Here is a 20,582-nt window from a genome sequence, read left to right as displayed (position 1 = left end):
ACACACACACACACACTTACCTGAATAACTAACCACAGCGAAACCTCAGAAGCGCAAAATCCAAAACCTCTGGTATTTGAGGTTTTGAATTTCGTGCTAATGCACTTTCGCTGTTCTTAGGATTCGACTTTCTGGGCTCGAAATACTGAAATTCGATATTTCAGTATTTCAAGCTTCTGAAGTGAAAAAAAAATATATATATATATATATATATATATATATATATATATATATATATATATATATATAATATATGGATTCACTTTACAAGATCAAAATTTTGAAATCTCAGATTTCAGAATCTCAAGCCCATAAAGTAGAAAATCCAATAACCCGAAACCACAAAACCATGAAAGCCTAAATCCTGAAACCACAAAACCACAAAATTCAAAATCCCCAACACTTTCAAACACCAATACAACACACACGCACACAACTAATCAAGCACACACACTTACCCTTATGATATGTAGGGGCAATCCCCTTGCACCCCCTATTTAAATATTCTAACTCCACGTTAACAGTACACATACACGCACATACACACAAAACACCACCACGCAATATATATATATATATATATATATATATATATATATATATATATATATATATATATATATATATATATATATGAAACAAACAAAGAACAACAAGAAGCTGGCTATCAAAGGAAAGCACCATAGTAAAAATTATCATTCAAATGCAGCAACCAGTGCATCCATTATGGCTGTCATAAAATTAAAACTTTAATAGAATAAAACATCCATAAATAGCGCTTTCGGATAACTCAGTATCTTTCATCAGATCAAACCTTCCATGCAAACAATTCCCTCTTTAAAAACTTCACCAGTGAATCAAAATCATTGCAATAATCTATGCAGTAATCTATGCTCCTTTAAGGCTGGTTTGAGAGGTAGATTGCTGTTAAGCCCAGGTAGTTTATCAGCCTGTAAGTTACCTATCCCGTTCATCTCAGCTGTCTCAGAAACATTCATTAAATCTCCTCCACTCGTATTCTTCTTAATGACCTTTAGGGCCAAGAAGCGAAAGCTGTGACCATTCTTTTCCATATATGTTTCATCAAAGGATTCTTAGAATCATTTAACCTAATGTCACTTATATGTTTTGAAATTCGTTCCTTAAACTTGCCATAATAAAAGGAACTGCATAAAACACAGCATAAATAATGTTTCTGGTCCTGCAGTCTGCATAATATGTCAGCTTATACATTCACTGGATGTACCAAAACATCTGAAGTTAAAATGTATTTATAACAGGTGCACATACAGCATGTTAAAGTCTCTATCTTGTTGGAAATTGGCTTAGATCTGGTCAAAGACCTATTATATAAAATCTTCTTTAAGTTGTTACAGTTCATTTTTTTTTTCTCAAATTTTTTTTTATTTTCAATTAAAATAACATTTACATAATATTTTTAAATATCATTTAAAAAAACTATATACACTATTTACACTAGCCTGACTTTCAATTATATACACTGCATGTTATTAAATATAGAATTAACAGATCAGTTATCAGAGATACAATATTGATTATTGCAGAGTGTCCAACAAAGATATAACTTTCTTCCAAGGATTATTTACCAGTGGCCTGGGATAGATTCGTAGTTCTTTGATTTTTATTTCCATCAATGCAGTTGTCTTCAGTAAAGTGTAGAATTCTTTCTAGGTCGAGGGTGTATTTGTATTCTACCTTCTGGTTACGTATTTCTTAGATATAGCAAGTATTGTCCATAACAAATACATATTTGTCTTATTTAGATAGGGACCTTCATTTACATTTAGTGTTATCAATACTTTAGTTAAGGTAAAGGATTCATTAAGTAAAGTTTGTAAAAAATGATTCATTCCATTCCAATATGATTTAATTTTATTACATTCATAAAAAATATAAATCCAATCTGCTTTATTTGACTTTTCACACCTCCAGCAAAAAACATTTTTAGTAGTACTAATCTTTTTAATTCTATCTGGTGTTAAAAATGCTCTATGTAAGTATTTCCAGTTAAATATTTTCCAGTACTGTGTGTTAGAGGTGTAATTAACTGATAGTATGATGTTACTTTTAATTTCTTCTGTTAACTGCAATGACTGACCTTTTCTTAAGAACTGCCAGCATGATGGTTTAGGAATTGTTTTATATGCTATTAACCCTTTATATAGATTTGAAATGGAATTTTTCTTTTCACAACTATTATATATAAATTCATACAGAAAACTTATTAGATTTAGAATATCTTTAAATGAGGAATTAATAATTAATCTGCATAAATATTGAGTGTACATTAGAATTCTTTGTAAGGTTAACCAGTCCTGTGTTGGAATATTAAGCAGTTTTTATCATATGTATATCTAAAACATTTAATGTATTTACACATTGAAACCGGCATAAGAATCGATTTTGTTCCCAGGAGGTTATTGTTTCCCTATATATTTTGTGAGGAAAATTCTTAGTGATGGTAAATGGGGTTAAAAGGTCAAACCAAAGTTTTAGATCTATGTTTGCATTGATAAGTTTCCTAAAGGAATTGATGTAATGATTAATCAGTGCTGTTTTAGAAGGTTTTGTTATATTATATTGTATACTTATGCATAGTATGTACCAGGACTTGTTTGATTTGTCTACTATTAAACATTTTTTTAACATATTAAATTCATTTGTTAATGTAGCCATTGTTAATTCTTTCTAGTTGGCAAAATAATTTGGGTTTATCCAGTCTATTGTAGTTTTAAGCAGAGATGCTTTTATATATGTCTCTATTTCTGGGAAGTTCAATCCTCCATGTTTCCATGGTCTAATGTGATGAGTTAGCGCTACTCTATTCTTTTTGGGATACCATAAACAATTTATTAGACATGCGTTTATTTCTTTAAGAATGCATCTTTCAGGAATTAACTGTATTGCTAATGCTATATATATATGTAGTATTTTGGCAATAAGACCATTTTTATTAATTGCAATCTGTCTTCAAAAGTTTATATAATTTTGTTCCACTTTTCTATATATATTTTTATTGTTTCAATAATGTTTTTATAATTTATTAATATTGTTTTGTTTATATTTTTGCATAACACTATTCCTAAATAATTTAGCATACATTCTTGTTTTGCTATAATGGATTTATCTGTAACTTTTAGGTCTTTTTTCTTATTTAAAAATAGAAATTTTGATTTTGATCTATTAAAGTGTAGACCTGAAATCTTATACAATTTCTCCATTACTACTTCTAGCTTTCCTAATGACTCTCTGGAGTTTGATAGGGTTAATAAAATATCATCAGCAAAAAGCATTATTTTAGATACATACTGGTCATAGACTTCTATTCCTTTTAAACTTGGATTATTATGTATTATTTCTGCAAGTATTTCTATAGCCAAAGCAAATAAAATAGGAGAAAGGGGGCATCCTTGTTTAGTACCTTTCATTATATGGATAGATTCTGAGGTGAAAGGACCTAATTTAATGTAGGCTAAGTTATTAATATATATGTTTTTTAGTAATAAGATGAAGGGAGGAGGAAATTCAAACAATGCTAAAGTTTTTAATAAATATTCCCAGTTGAGGGAATCAAAGGCTTTTTTTCTATGCCTAATCTGATTACAAGTGTTTCTCTATCTTCTTTATTCACATAATCTATAAGAGTAAGTCTCCTTTTAATATTATCATGTGTGTGGCTGTTATATTAAAATCCAGTTTGATCATTATTAATTGTCTTTGAAAGTGAGATTTTCATTCTGTTAGCTAGGATTGACATGACTATTTTGTAATCATTATTCAGTAATGATATAGGTCTGTATGAGGTGCAAACGTCTGATGGTTTATTATCTTTTAGAATTGGTGTTATGAGAGAATATTTCCATGAGGGTGGTATTTTTGCTTCTGACTGGACTTCTAGCAAAGTTTTATGAAAAAGGGAGATTACTGTTGAAGAGAAGAGTTTGTAAATTTCCGTAATTATATCATCTATCCCTAGATCTTTGTTAGATTTACTTTCTTTTATCTTGTCAACAATTTCTTTGTAGGATATAGGTTTTTGTAGGTCTACTTTTAAGTTTTTGGGATTTTTTTTTATATTGATAAGGTTTGTGTCTAAGTTTATTTAGTTGGTATCTAAATCTTCTTTTTTGAAGTGTTCCATATAATGGAACCAAAATGCGTCAAGGATGTCTCCTATATCTGATACTTTTTCCCATTCTTTTCATGATATATATACTACTAATGTTATTTGCTTTAGATCGTATTTTAATTCTTGTAGATAAGTTATGTAGATATCTGGGGGAGGTGGCTAATTAATTTATTTTTAATTTTTCCACGGCTAGACAAGTTTTGTGTGTTAGAATTTCATTATATTTTTTATTTAATTCCTCTGTTTCTTTTTTGACTTCTGGACAATTCTGATTTTTTTTTAGATTTTGCTGTCAGGAGTCTGGTTTGCAAGTCTAATGATTCAGATTCATACTCTCTAACTTTGTTTTTGTACCAGCTAAGGGTCTTACCAAATAACTACACTTTTAATGAGTCCCAAACCATGACTCTACTGATTTCTGTTGTATTATTAATTTCAAGAAATAATTGTAGTTCTGACAGCATCCAGGGTCTGAATTCTTTAATTTTCATGATATATGATGGAATTCTAGTTGAGAGGATTAAAGGTTTAAACTCTATTTGGAACTTCATTATCAGAGAGTCATGATCTGAGAAGGGGCATGGAACTATTGAGAAGTTGAGGATTTTTGTTTGTAAATCTTGAACTATGAATAATTTGTCTATTCTGGTTTGTGTTCCAAATCTATGGTCTTTATGGGAAAATAATAAGGATTTATCATCTTTTACTTTAAAAGTGTCTATTAAATGAAATGAATCAATCCATTTGTTTAAGGATTTTGAAATAGTTGCTATGCGAAAATACTTCTAGGTGGTTTCAGAAGCTTCTAAGGTACAATTAAAGTCTCCTCCCAGTATAAGATTCCCTTTATAATTGTTGGAAATAAAATCTAGGTGTTTTTTTTTAACTGTTCCTGCTCCAATTCCTGGGAACCAATATAGATTAGCTAAGGTCCATATTCTGTTATTAAATTTAATTATAACAAATGCTAGTAGACTTTCTATGTCTTCATGTTTATAAATAACTTTTGGAGTGATTATGTTTTTCTTCCAGAGAATTGATACTCCTTTTGTCTTTGTTCTCTAGGAGGATTAAGCTAAGACTGTATAGTCCTTAGGGTTCCAAATAAAGCTATCATTAGTCTTAAAATGCGTTTCCTGGAGAAATACTACTTGTGCCTTATTTAGATTTAAATATTTTAGTAAGTTTGATCTTTTATTTGTATTATTTAAATAATTAGTATTTAATGATAAGAATGTTAAACCCATTTCAAGTTATTGTTGGAAGAAACTTTTTATTTATTTATTTTTTTATTTTGATTATAGTAGTTATACCATATTATCTGATAATATTGGATGTTATTTTTATGTGTGTAAACTTGGGAGTGTAATGTAATGTTCTTTCTTATTTAAATATAAGTAGGGTAAAATTCTGGTCAGGCTTTAAAAAAGTACTTCTATAAAACATTAATTCTAAAGTATCAAATACAAGTAAATATGAATTTCCCATTAAATATGGAATGAAAGTCATTCCTAATCCAATAGATAAAGATAGATCTATTGGATTATCACTCATACCTGTAACCAACAATATCATTCAGCTCCATGTGTTAAATTATTATATGGAGAATTTTCTTAAAAGAGATATGGAATTCTATATTATTATATTATTGTTCTATAGTATTTTATATATCAGGATGGAATGTTAGTAGTGTAAGCAATTATTATGTTGATTTAGAAAATATCCAATATTTAGTTACCCTTAAGAGATCCTAAACATGTCAGATATGTCATTTTGGATAAATTAAACGCAACAGAGGAGCATACACTAAATAAGCCAACAACAAATAGATTATTACTAAAATAATTTGACGAAAAGGACTCTACAGGAGACAATGCGTGATTACCAATGAAATATGAATTTACTGTAAGTATACTGCCTTTCTTTACTTTCCTACTTTTCAGCTCACCAACTTCAACTTACACTTATGAAAATACATGGCTTATCAGTGATATCCTGACTCTGAGTAGAGGCGCCCTACATTCTAGTGTGCAGTGCTTTTACATATTTATAGATTTACAAAGCAGAGTCTAAGAATGAACTATGATCACCCTGACAATTCCCATCCTGCATAGGGCACCTCCTGCTTCCAGAATGGGTAATCACATCAGGTCTAGAATGAATGTGAACATACCTATATGGTAATCAAGACTTACTTTAGGTAAGTATTAATCAAATAGTATTTAGAGCATCTTAGAGAGTTCTCGGGGCAGTTTGAATACTCTTGAGCCTCTCCTCCCTTGACCAAAAACAGAGATTTCCCTTCCCTTTATTTCCCTTGTTTTAAATCAGTACTAATAAAAGAAATCCAGCAAACACAGATAAACAGAAATAACATTCAGTAGTCCGTCTTGTACATGACTCGCAATCCATTAAATAAGTCACTGATTAACATCACTTTAGTAAACATTATAGAGACGAATTAGAAATAAATTCCTAGCTCTTTAAAATTTCTGATAAAGCAAAAAGTTAACAATAAGCTATTTTAACTAAAAGTATAAAGCATTTAAATTTTTCCTTGCATGTATACATTTCTACTTATATTATAGTGTCAATATCTGTCTGAAATCTGTACAATACTTCACTTCACATCATTCCTTTTTCAATTCAGGTTTTGTTTTGTCAAAATGGCAGCAATATTTCAAGGGCACAATTAATATTTAGACTAATATTTCAAATAAATAATTTGTCAGTTGCCAATTGAGTTAGTTTAGAATGTATGATTAGTGCAAATATAGCATGTTGCAAAAATACTATGTATTTTTTCCTGTGCTCTAGAGACAGTCATATGCAAGTGACATATATAATGTAGCATATATAGAGCAGATAGCTTATGGATTCAGGTTGTTAAAGTAAATTATGCTTATTAATCAGGCAGTTTCATTTAAATTCACAAGTAATTACCCACACCCAGGCGTGGGTTATTGCTATAATACTTTTTAATCAAGCAGCTACATTTCAGTGCACATGTAGTTTGGGAACATTTCAGTTGTGTTTCCAGGAATATGTAATACTATGAGGATAAATCATAAAATATATACAAATAGTCCTATTATGTATTTATTTCACCTTGTTTAGGTTGTTTTTCATTTTAATAACTAGACATTACTTTTTCTTATTGTTTATCTGTAAGGCTAAATGCACTTCGCAGATTCATAGTGTCCTTAGAAACTGCAGCAATTGTTAACGGTTGCTATGGCAATGCAAATAGAATGTGAAGAAAACTTCACTTCTCTTAACCAACAGAACATTTTCCCTCCTTTTTTATGTATTTGTTAATACTAAAAGGAAATAATTCAAAGGACATATACACATGAATGGAACATTTCAGAGTTAATCATGAACATGTCCCCAATCCCAAAAAGCATAACGGTGACTATCATTAATCTAATAAATATTGTAATAATTAAGTTCACTATTCCAATTAGTCTACCTTAAAACTAGATTATTTTAGACTATTATTTATCTATGTATAGATAGTGAGTTATTAAATATATACAGACTATATTAGTATAGTACATAGGAGAGAATTTAGAAAGGGAGACAAGATGCAGTTAAAATAAATAATGAGAGACGAAAGAAAGAAAAGAGAAAATTAAGAGAAAATACACATATACTATGTATGTTGATTTACAGTATAAATATTTTATGTGCTAAATAGCCCTCCTTCTGTAAAAGAAAAGTACTCTGTTTTACATACCTGAGGTAATGTGAAAACTCTCATGTGTCATCTATTTTCAAACAGTATAGATAAAGATTCCAGTAGTTAGTTACCTTTGTTTTAAAATTCCAAGCAGTAAAATTGGTCCTTTAAAGTAATGTTAAAACAATTCATATCATAGTAGATGCTTTGAGAGATTTGGCTGTAACAGTATCAGTCTTTTGCTTCTTCTTTTTGACATCTGTCCAGACATTTGTTTCTTTTGTTCTCTTGAGAGAAGGTGACATCCAATCCATATCTTCTGGTAAAGTAATCACATTATTAGTTTTAATAAACCAAGAGGCGTCCTCTAAGTCAATAAAAGTCCTCATCTCGTTGGCATACAGTAGTCTTATCTTAGCTGGATATGCAAGTTTCATTGGCCACACTTTTTTCCTTTGTTCCATTATTCTAGATGAATAGTCGTTATCAAATCTTATCAGGCTCTGTTTATATTTTAGAGGTGCCTTCCTCCAAGCAGATCTTAAAATCAGTTCCTTGTCCAAGTATGAAATAAATCTGATAATTATTGACCTAGGAGGAGAGCCTGAGTTAGTGGCAGGTTTCCCAAGTGCTCTGTGTGCCCTTTCAATGCCAAAGGAAAGTTCTTCTTTTAAATTTAAAAAGTCAGGGATCCAGCTTGATAAAAAGGAAATAATATCCTCACCTTCTGTGTTTTCAGGTAATCCAGAAATCCTGATGTTATTTCTCCTCTCCCTATTTTCCAAGTCATCTACTTTATTAATCAACCAAGTATTTTGTTTAAGAAGCCGTTCTTTCTGTGGTTCCTCTTCCTTAAGTCTGCTTTCTAAGTAATTTAGAGAAACCTCTATTCCTGTTATCCTTGTCTGGTGTTGTTGTAGCATTTCCTTGAGGGTGTCAGCCTGTTTTTGACTGCTTGTTTTAAGATTTTCCAGGTTCTCTTTAAAATCATCCATCTTCAAAGACAACTCCTGCAAGGTAGATGTCATCTGTTGTAGTTCCTCCTTTAAGGCAGCATCCTGGTGAGAATTCTTTGAGTTGCTCATTTTAACAAGTGAATATATCTCCAAGCTTTTTGACAGAAAATTATTTGTAAAACTTCACCAAAGTTTCTAATTATGTAAATGAGTCCTTTATCCATAAGATTTTATACTTTGAAGAAAAAAAAAAGAATATTTTTTCCTTTCTTATTTAACTAGTTATATGGAGCTCTAAAATACTGCTGCTTTCAGTTAGCTATTCAGGCTCACCCCTTGTTACATTTCTTAAATGAGAAACATGCTGTGTCACCAACAATTCTTCTAATGGTTTCATCACTACTGGAATGCACCAATTACGTTTAATAATATTACATATCTGTTGTGTGTCAGTAGTGTATTCCAAATCCTATTCCTGTGTGACCAATTGTGACGTAAAGTCTCATGTGGCAAATGGTACTCCTCTATATACATATTTGTGAATCCCAGTATTTTACCATTCTACAGTACATTCCACAAAAAAAAAAAAATACACACAATGTGTTAGAACTGTACAACAAGGAAAGTACAGTTGTGTTAAGCTGAACTTTCCATAACAGTAGATGTTCGAGTGATCATTGCTGCAGTAGCCTTAGCTCTATGGGGCTATATCCTGCCAAGCATATAAAAGCTGCCCAGCTTCCAAAGCTTCACTGCACCTTCTACTCACCCAAATTGTCAGACAACTCAAGCTGAGCTGAATAGAAGACAAGTTTGAGTGTGAAGCACTTCAGAAATTTCCTGCCAGCAGACAGAGGGAAGCTGAATCCTAAAATGGCAATGCTAGGAACAACAAAAATAAATGTTCACACCCTTACATAAAAAAACACAGCAAAAAAAGGGGGTGGAGGGATGGAGTGGCTATTGCAGCAGGGATCATTTGAACATCTAATGTCATGGTAAGTTCAACTTACACAACTGTACTATGTTCATCATATTGATCACTGTTGTAGTACCTTAGCTATATGGCTAGATTGCCTTAGCTTACTACATTTGGGAGGAGTAAGCAGAAGAGTCAAGGAGCCCCTGGAGAATAGTCCTTGCAAAGCCTGATCTAGACCTAAAGAAGGAATCAAGTTTATACTGTTTTGTAAAACTATGTACAGAAGACCAAGTTTCTAGAATACTTCTAGAATCCAATCCTTTCCAAAAAACACAAATGAAGCCAAGGCCCTAGTATAGTGGGCCTTGACCCTGCCTGGAATAGTTTTGTTATAGTGAGTATAACAAAAGTCATTAGCCTTAGACAACCATATGGAACCAGTCTATTTTGGCACAATTTGTCCCTTCTGCTTATCTTTATCAGAAATGAACAATTGATGCAAAGATTTGAAAGATTTAGCCTTGTCAGGACATTGCCTGTGTTGTCTGTGGATATCCAAAGTATAGAGTATCCTTTCTCCCTCATTTTTAGGTTCAGGAAAGAAAATGGTGAGATGGATGGTTTGGCTTAAAGTAAACTTGAATACCACTTTAAGTACAAAATAATAATTAGTCCTCAAAGAAACACTGTCCTTTATGGAAAAGGAGATAGGGCTGCCTCACTGTAAGAGGTTGCAACACTGATACCCTTCATGCAGAGATCAGAACAATCAGTACAACTGTTTTTCATGTTAAGAGCCTCAAGTCAGACAGATTATTTTGTCTAACATAAAATTAAGATCCCAAGAAGTGCCAACAGTTTTCTTGGAGGATAGTAACTCACACAAATGGTGTAAAACCAGAGAACAACTAGCTCTGAATCGGTGATGGTTATGTTATTGGCACCAACTAGGAAACCTGTTCCATTTGCTAACATATATGATTTCTAGTAACATGCATTCTTACCTCTATCAGTACCCATTGCAGATCCACAGTAAACTGGACCTAAAGGCAATTAAGAGCCTATCATCCAGGTAGTCAGTTGAAAATGATTGAAGTCAAAGTGTATTAAACACCCCTGTTCTTGTGTGAATAGATCCAGTCTATGAGGAAGCTTATGGAAATAGCCCCTGGCCATTCCAAAAGAAGGGAAAACCATGGCTGCCTGAGCCAGAAGAGAGTCACCACAATGATCTTGATGGATTCCTTGGAATCTTCAGACATACCCTGGATATTATTGGAAAGGGAGGAAAAGAATACAGGAACATTCCTGTCCAAGGAAAAGAAAAGGCATCTGTTCTACAGGCTACTTGCATGGAGTCCTAGAACAGAATCTTGACAGTTGATTATTCAGAGAGTAGGTAAAAAGTTCTACTTGAGGAACTCCCCACAGATGGATCAAATATTGGAAGATTCCCTGATCTAGTTTCCATTCATCAGGGTCTGGCCTGGTCTTTCTCAGCTTGTCTGCCACACAGTTTTGCTCTGATGGTATGTAGTATTCCTGTAGACAAACACTGTGCTGTGAAGCTACATCCCAAGCTAACATGGCTTGTCTGCGGGGGGGGGGGGTGAACTGGTTCTCCCTGGTTTGTTGATGTACCACATGACTATAGTATTGTCTGTAACAAATAGAAGAGGTCCGGGGGACCATAGATGTTTCAGAGACTTGAAGGACACGATCAGGGTAAGTATCTACTTAATAATTATGTGCCTGAATCTTTCCTTGGAGTCCCACACTCCACACTACACCCCCTCTCATTTATCCCTTCTGAAACTGCTCCCCAAGCAAAGCCCAAAGTGCCTGTGGTGATTGACTGCTTTGTATCAGGGAGGGAGAATGGCAAACCTGGATTTAAGGATATTTGTTGTCTCCAGAAAACAATTTCTTTTCTGACAAACCCCAGCACTGGCATTTGAAAATAGAAAGAGTGTTGATGCTGGGACCAAAGAAATTTCAGATTCCATAGTATCTTACTCATGTGGAGTTTTGCCAGGAATATCATGAGAATCGCGGATGTCATGAGACCCAAAAATCCCGAGGTATTCCCTTGCAGTGATGAAAGTCTGAGTGGAAAACCTTAGAAAAATGTCTAAATAAAGATCTATTTTTAACCTGTCGAAGAAGAGCTGTTGGACTGAGGTGTCTAGTTGACATTTCAGGAACACAATCCTTTGTGAAGGAGTCAAGAAAGACTTTTGATTGCTCTCTTGGAATCTCAGCTTGTGTAATATATCTCTCAACTGAGAGAGAGAGAGAGAGAGAGAGAGAGAGAGAGATTTCTTTCAGTTTTGAAAAAGACTGCAAAGATAAGCATGTCATCTAAACATGGAAAAATGTGCATACCCTGTAGCTTGCAATGAGCTACTCATGGAGATAGACACTTATGAACACTTTTGGTGAAGTGGATAGTCCAAAGGGTAAGTCAGGGAACTGATAATGTGATCCAGCCACACAAAACATCTAAAGCCTGGATGAATAGGGATGTTATGATAAAGATATTTAAAGTCTAGTGTTACCAGGAAACTAGAAAGAGGAAGAAGAGGTATAGGATGTGAAGTGACATCATGTTGAATTTGGACACTATCACAAACAGGTTAGGAAAGAAAAAAATGGGTATACAAGCATTTTCTTTCTTTGTCACTAGGGACATCGTGGAATAAAAATCGTTCCCCACCTGGGAAGGAGAAACTGGTTCTATGACTCATTGAGTCAACCTTTGATGAAGAACAGGTGGACATAAAAAAGTCTGATCTGCAGGATGAGGAATGACCCACCCTGGAAAGGAGGAATTTGCTCCTGAGGCCATCTGTAGCCTTGATGAATGGTTTTCAGAACCCTTTTTTCTGAGACAATCTGTTGCCATAAAGAAAAATGGAGATTCAGACTTTCTGTAAGAAAAAGTGGCCGGGGTGGGAGGTCACAAGGTCTCTTGAACATTCAATCAAACTTGTTCAACTGTCCTTAGTTTTGGGAGGTTGGAGTGTTCTTTTTACTATTTTTTCCTAAATGTCTGTTTACCTAAATTTTGTTTAGACTGTTTATTCTGATTTTTACAAAAACTGGATGAGAAGACAAAAAAATTCCTTGGAAAAATTTAAAAAGGGGTGCTGAAAAATCTTACAGATTCCAAGGATCAACTTGCCTCTTTTATCACTCTTCTTGAAAATTTCTACAGCAAAAGGGCCAAACACTAAATCTGTGCAAGAGAGAATTTAAATGGTAACCATTTGAAATGACAAGACCAAATAGAATGAGTCTCCAAGTACGGAGACTGAATGGCCAAAAGATCAGGCTTGTATATACCAAGTCCTAGATGCCATTTCTCAAATATTTCTTTTTCTCTGATGTATGGCACTCTCAGAGTTTGGTGTATATAAGTTCATTGGGTGTGGGGGACTTGTTCCCCCGTAAAATGAAGTTTAAAGGTGAAAAAAAAATTGAGATTCACTCCTCCTAGTTTTCGGTCTTTCTTCAACTTTTTGGCACTTGGCATTTTGAGTGCCAACATTTCAATAGGCAGTCATTTAACATCTCATTTTTATTATCATCTGGAAGGTTCTGAGAATGCTGCCATACAAGCCTCCTCCAAACAATACCAGTGGCCATGGCCATGGAAGTAGTAACAGAGTCATACACACACACACTGCAGACAATGAGTAGTGACCTATGCAACAGAAGAAACTTAAGTTATTTAAAGTACATTTTACCTCACAAAATAAAAATTCAGACATTCCTCATACTTTCACAATTTATTAGAACAAACTTTTTCATATCAGCCTGACAAATAAAAATTCAGAAAGTCAACGTTACAGAAGTATACACTTTTTCCCATACTTATTAGTACTTTTCCATTCCTTATCAGAAAGAGTAGGATTGGAATTATGAAGTGCTTAGCAACAAGGGGATCAACTAAAACTCTAGCTGCTGGGTCAGATTTGTGAATAGTATATAAAAAATTAAAAGGCTAAGGAACTTTGTACATCCTACCTGCCTTTTTGGGGGGCAGCTTGCTGACTATCAGGAAAATTGCTGTCATTAACTCACATCCTCTAAAACAGACAGAATAGGAAGAATGGGTATAGGTTCTAGAAAATTCTTCTGTAACAACTCATAGTATTTTCTGAGAGACTGAGAAACATCATTGTTCTCCCACTGAAAACACTGGCTCATTCTAGCAATAGTGTCTAAGAAAGAGAAACCCCCCTCGGGGAGAATCAGAAACTGAGCTCTGCACTGAATGTATCCATCCCTGCATCTTCCTGTTTGCATTCAGAATCTTGAATATCTTCAGGAAAAGAGAATCTCTATTTCTTTTACCAGAAGCTACTTTATAAGAAGGATTGATAGCCTGAAGTAAACCATGAGGACCCAGTATACTACTCCTATCCAAAGGAATTTCAAGATGAGGAGATACATGCTTGGTTTTCTGTTTCTTTTTGATAGGAAAAATAGGGGCATCCATGTTACTAATGGCAGCAGCTTCTTCCCCAAGGATTGGCACAGCATTCTGACACAGCAGGGAAAGCTTCCCTGTTACCCAGGGTCAACAAAACTGGTTCTCCCTTACTCACTGAAGGGACCCCAACAGCTGCAGAGGATATAGTTAACCCCTAGGCCATAGTGGTTGTAGGTGCTACATCTGAGGGATCTGGGGTAAAAGATGAGTGGTCTGAAGTACAGCAAAAGGCCATGGCAGAGTCACCCTCCTCTGGCTGAGGCAAATTACTAGCCTGCCATGGTGGCAAATACTGGATGGAAGAACACCCGGCCATGGACTGGTAGTCTGCTCCATGACCAAGCTGAAAATTATGCCTCTTTCCCAGAGAAGTCATGTAGCAATTGTCGATAAACATGACCAGTCCACAAACATTACTTTTCTGACAGAAAAAAAACAGAATAAGAATCACTTTAAAAACACTATGTCAGTTCCACAAAAGAATAACAAACAAAATTTCTCTGTAGAAAAAAATGTTTTCCATTGCTTTACACTACTTTTTAAATTGACAGAAAAAAGCAGTACTCCATTTAAAAGTATGTTACAGTCTCAAGACAGTCCATTAAAACACAACATTTCTAGCTTTAAAATAACTTTCTAGAAGAGGAAAATAATGAATCTTCAGTAAAATTAAGAACATGGAAGTCTTTTTCTCCGAGGGGACTTATCAGCCCAGCAAAGGACCGGAGAAGGTGATCCCTCAGTCCTCAAAAGCCACAGGGGAGTGTACTGTTCAGTGGCAGTGAAGCTCAGAAGGGATTCTCACCCAAACTTGTCATTTATTGGCTCAGCTTGAGCTGCCTGATATTTTGGGTGCGAGTAATGTGCCCTGAAGCATGGCAAACTGGCAGTCTGCTATATTCTTGGAAGGGTATAACCCATAAAGCTAAGGCTATTGCTGCACTGATTAATATGATGAACGTCTGCATTAATTATGACTCTGTCATATGGCTTCTATAACATACCTCTCAACCTCTTAGTGCAAGAAATCTGAACAAAGCCCAACAAATATGGGGAAAAGGACCAAAAATAGGGACAGATTTTAAATATTGCTGCTATAAACTTATAAAGTTATTGGAGTAACAGGGTTTGTTTTACCATGCATTTTCTGAATGATTTGAAGTCTGAAACTCAAATGTGTGTCATTATTTAGCAACTTCAATCCTCATATCATCCCAGTGACTTGCCAGAATACCACAAATTTTATGAGGAACAGAGGAACAAAAATACGAGCCAAAAATCTAGTCATTCTGCAAAAATCTGTACAGTTGAGAGGTGTGCACTGGAGATTCAATCCTTTTCTTTGGAAAAGAAAAACAAAGTAAAATAAAAATATTTAGGATTTTCTTTCTGATCTAATTTTGTCTTGACTTCATCAGCTACCTTTTTTCATGTCTACTGCTTCCCCTTATCTGTTTTTCTTTGAATAGGTGTCCTGTATGCCAAACCTTCTAAGTTTGTTCCTTATTCCCCCCACCAGCTGCAACATTGCTCCATCCCATTCATCATCTACTTCTCCTGTGTACACGACTCCATATGCTCAATAATGTCAGCCTTATTTTTGTATGCTATTCTTCCATTCAAAGCATATATGTACATATTGTACCGTATTCAGTGTATATACATCAGTTTATTAAATCCAGTTTTTTCTAATATTGGTTGTATAACATTTTTTTTTTTTATGTTTATCCATTTGCATGCTGATGATAGTGATCTCATGTAAGACAATGTTTTTAGCTTTATATAACTCATATTATTGATGATAGTACATGTACACTGAAATGGATGCTGCGGTATTGATCTTGTAAGTAATAGTGCACTCACTGGCATGATCTGAAAATGGGTTCTGCTCATTCACACCATCCTGATCAAGAAATGAAATAGATAAATACTAGTAAGTTTGATCATTGTGTACAGTGTACCTTATTTACAATTCGTCAGAGTTTAACACAAATGAGAATTCAAATCAGTTATTCCAGTTATACTGGATGCACAGTATGAACTCAAAGCTATTATAGAATGTGACTTATTCTTTGTTATTAATTTCATTCTGCAGACAGAAAAGGGTGCATGTCTAATGGAAAAAGTGACATTTTTATATGGCAGTATTATGTGTAATTCTTACATATTGATGTTTTCTTGGTTTTAGTTGCCACATTTAACTATACGCCTTCAGACAACTTATTTGTGTCGGCACCATTCCGTTCCCTCACCCTGGGCTCCATAATGAGTGCAATGGGACTTGGGTTCCTTCTTTCCATGCTTTTCTTCATAGAGCAAAACATAGTTGCATCACTCACCAATGCTCCAGAGAATAGGTGAGATTACACTCATTCTTTACTGCAGTAAATGCCTAGCAGTACTGAGAATTGTTGTAGTTACTGTTGTAAAAATGGTCAGACTTACTTCCAGACAGAATCTGAAACTCCAGAAGACTGACACTGGCAAACCTATTTTATTATTTTCCCAGTCACTTTAAATTGTTGTTGATTTTTTCTAGGATTTCTACCTCTCTGTTTGTATTCTTCCCAAATGTATATTTTTGCATTCTGTCCAGGCTGATATTGAAACTGGTCAATTTTGATCAATGCTGTACCATGACTGACAAATTCAATCAGTCAATCATTCGATCAATAATAAAGAAGTTGATTTACCAGATTTGTTTCCAGTTAGTTCTTGCTATTTTGACTTGTAATCCATGTGGTTCTGGATGTCACAGACTCCCAGGTGGGTGACCACCTGCCAGTTTGCATTACTTGAACCAGTATATCAAGTAGCTCATTTTTTTTGCAAAATATGTGGAGGCTGTAATGAAGCCACTAAGAAAAGATAAAGTACCTTCATGCATTTTGGCTTTCCTTGGAAAGACCATTTCCAAGACTTTCATAGGACTTGTTTTAGTAGGTAAAGTGAAAAAATGAATATATGACATACAGAGAGCACCTCAATGAAAGAAAATAAAGAAAATAAGCCACCTTTAATAGTAGTCCTCCTCAAACTATTTGAAGCATTTACTTATCCAGGTAGTTACTTAGATATCCTTCTTGGAATGTGTTGTACGGAGACCCATAAAGTTATGTGGTTTGATTCATATTCAGCGAAACTCCATCTTCCTAGAAGCATTTTTGTAGCATGCAATGCAATAATTTTCTTCTCCTCTAGTCTTCCCTGGATTGGGAGTTTGCTAAATGTGACCAGGCCTTAAAGTTTTCTTGGGCATGACCAGCCATTTGTTACCCTTAAGTCGTTTACATCTTACTGTCCTGTCTACCAGTCCCTGGGCTAGATGCCAGGGTAGACTGATTTTTGGCAGCTGATGGTAACAGCTACTTGGTGCAACATGTGTCTCGGGTGGGCATCCCTCCCTGACTCCTGGGATCCACGACTGCATCCATATTTAATAACACCCCCGCCCCGAAATACACACTAATAAATGTTGACAAGGAATTCTTCCTGTTTGATATGCAATTGTTAAACTATCTAGTGTAAATATGGCAATGGGATCAGACAGGGATTACAGCAAATGTATCCCCAACATTAGCCATCTGAGTTCAGATTCTAAAACTGGTTTCTTTATCATATTTGTTGCACAGTGTCATTGTTTGATTTCCTAATGTCATCACCCACTGCTGTCAGAACCTGACAGGACATCCTTACCTCTTCAAGATGAGACCTTTCATCAAGTCCTAGTCTTTACCCCTATGCAATCTACAGAACGGATTCCTTCCAAGGGTGCTTTCTAATGAACTACAGATACACTATTGCTGGTGCTGCATATGCATTTTACTTTTGCATTAAGACCATGCTTTATTTTTCTTTGTCTCTGCAGTCCTAAACCCAGCTGATATAGGTTAGCCAAAGGACCTGTCTATCTGAAGATGCAGTCATAATCTGACTATAAAAAAGTTGGTCAAGAAGCTCTTTAAGATGACCATCCAGTTTCCATATGGGGTTACATGGATAGATACATATTATAATATTGTTTTTTTTCACACCTCACAGAGAAGGGTCCTCATTCCAATCCTCTCTGTATAAGAACCCCAGATTTGAAGAAATATTTCTCTATATTACAGGGAAGGGCAGTGGTCTCCAGAAGATGCCAAGTCTTTTCAAAGGAACTAGCAGCAAGCTGATCCCACTGTAATGGACACTTTCAGGAACATTGTTCGACAAAACTGGGCCCATGCCATTACTATGTCACCTGTTCTCAGGAAAGCTGATTCAATGCCTTAGCCTACATTAAGTTATGCATTGTAGATGCTGACACTCCCATTTCACCAGCCTATGTTTCTGGTGGCTTTGAAACATAATCCTACCCTTTATCTCTACATAATCCATCTTCATAACTAAGACTGTAAATGTATGGACTGCTTGAGGAAGTGAGCACTTTCATCAGTATCCATAAGGGTACTAACGTACCAGGTCCACATATTATATTTTGAGAAGACCTACTGGTTAAGGCCACTGTAAGTACTGAGACTGTGACTCAAAGATCAGGAAGTCATGACTTCCACTCTAACCTTGCTCATGGTGCAAGAGAGGTAGTGTGTCAGAAATGCAACAAGCTGTAGAACAGCATTTGCAATGGCAATGTACCAGCACACCTACTTATAGCTGATGTCTTTTGCTGAGAATAACAAGGCCACTTTTGTGAAGCCATGCATGTGTGCTTTCATTCACTCCATAGAACTTTCCTGAGTCATGGACATGCCAGAGCAGGCTTTTGCCCTGACAGCAACCACAACAATAGCTCCACTAGCAGTACCAGCAACTAAAGAGCCAGCTAGTCTTAGCTGGCTAGGGTTTGGACTGTGAAAGTAGAATCCATGGACCTCAGTTGTCAAAGGGATAAAGAGCATGTCTTTTCAGGAGCCTTTCTTAGCAGTGCTCATAACTGGCCTAACCCTTTACAGACATGGATAAATTTAGGAGATATGTCTGCATCCAACAGAGTAGACACTAATCTTCACAGATGAGTAGCTAAAGATATTTTTAGTGAGTCTTTCACTCCATCACCATATCCCCTTATATCTTCTGAGCTCTATTGGCCTTTACAAAAGGCAGACACTTGCTCCACAGTAATCAAATCAAGAACTTCAAAAAAGGACCATCCACGTACAAAGAAGAGCAGCAGACATGAGTCTAGTGCTAGACTTAAGCAACTGAACAACCACATGCCATGGTAAAATTCTGCATTGTCCTGCTTCTTTTCATCATGTTGCTCCTGTATTAACAAGCCTGGATCTTTGGGTCTCCAAGACACCTACCTCTACATTCATCTCAGCTGGTGGGATTACATGATGTGCTTCATGATGAACACTGGTGTAGGAAATCATATGATTTGGAATAAAAACATAGACATTTGTTAGTCTTATAGCCACATATTTTCTGAAGTCAGACATCCTGCTGACATATCGTTTCAATCTCATGCCATGGCCTTTACAAGGCACAATTTTAAGAAAACATGTCATATCTCTTCTGAATTTAAATATCTGTAAGTGCAACATTTTATTTCAAAATGTATTGCATTTTATGTTGTATTTTTCTAATATCTTTCCGTGAGCAGGCCTCCTAATATAATCACATAATTTTAATTCCATGCATATTCCCTTTATTCAGCCCAGGATTGCTTATTTTAAATTTCTGTATTTAATCCATTATATTTGTCTTCCCTACAGTATCCCCTTACCCTTTTTTGCATTTTCAAATTTTATCATTGATCATCTTCAACCCTCTTTTTTCCCATTTTCTACATGGGTTCGGAGTGTCTGGTTAACTGTTGTCAACTCTTTCGATTCAATGCAACCCTCCTACCTTCTTCGACTCTCATGCCTGACTGTTGCAGATCTTCTCTCACACAATCCATCCACCTCTTTGCTGGATGCTATTATTTGCTCTTACCTTTTTCCTGTCTGTCCCAAGTCTTCTTCATCTGATTGTCTTCTGTCTTTCAGCACGTATCTGGAATACTGCATATCTATTCTCTTTGATATTTCTGCAATTGGAGTTACTTTGACTTCTGGTCTTATGTCCTCATTTCTTCATCTGTCTCACAGTGTGTATCCTACCACCCATCTAAGGCACTTCACTTCTATCACCTCTAGCTTCCTCATCTGCTCTGCCTTTACTGCTCAGGTTCATACACCATACAGTACTTCTGGTTGCACCACTGTCTTGTACACCTTACTTTTCATCTTCTTTGGCATTCTTGTCACACTACATCTGAGGCTCTATACCAGCAGTTGCCTGTAGCCCCTCTGATTCTAGCTTTGTCCTCTTCATTCAGACTTCACTTCTTGTCAACTGTTCCTCCCAGATACTTGAAGATATCAACA

General features: G+C 35.2%; 1 protein-coding gene across 3 annotated transcripts in view; it reads left to right on the top strand.

Moving 5' to 3' along the window:
- Positions 1-20,582, top strand: part of SLC4A11 (solute carrier family 4 member 11) — a 1,277,001-nt gene that overhangs the window by 1,157,966 nt on the left and 98,453 nt on the right. For all 3 annotated transcript variants that reach the window (XM_044064085.1, XM_044064086.1, XM_044064087.1), the window contains exon 16: positions 16,397-16,565. In XM_044064085.1, coding sequence (XP_043920020.1) covers positions 16,397-16,565 — 169 coding nt within the window. The remainder of the gene's footprint in view (positions 1-16,396; positions 16,566-20,582) is intronic.

Source organism: Protopterus annectens, chromosome 2.part2 (assembly GCF_019279795.1).
Source record: "Protopterus annectens isolate FY-2018-M chromosome 2.part2, PAN1.0, whole genome shotgun sequence".
NCBI lineage: Eukaryota > Metazoa > Chordata > Ceratodontiformes > Protopteridae > Protopterus > Protopterus annectens.
This window is presented reverse-complemented; position numbering and strand designations above follow the sequence as displayed.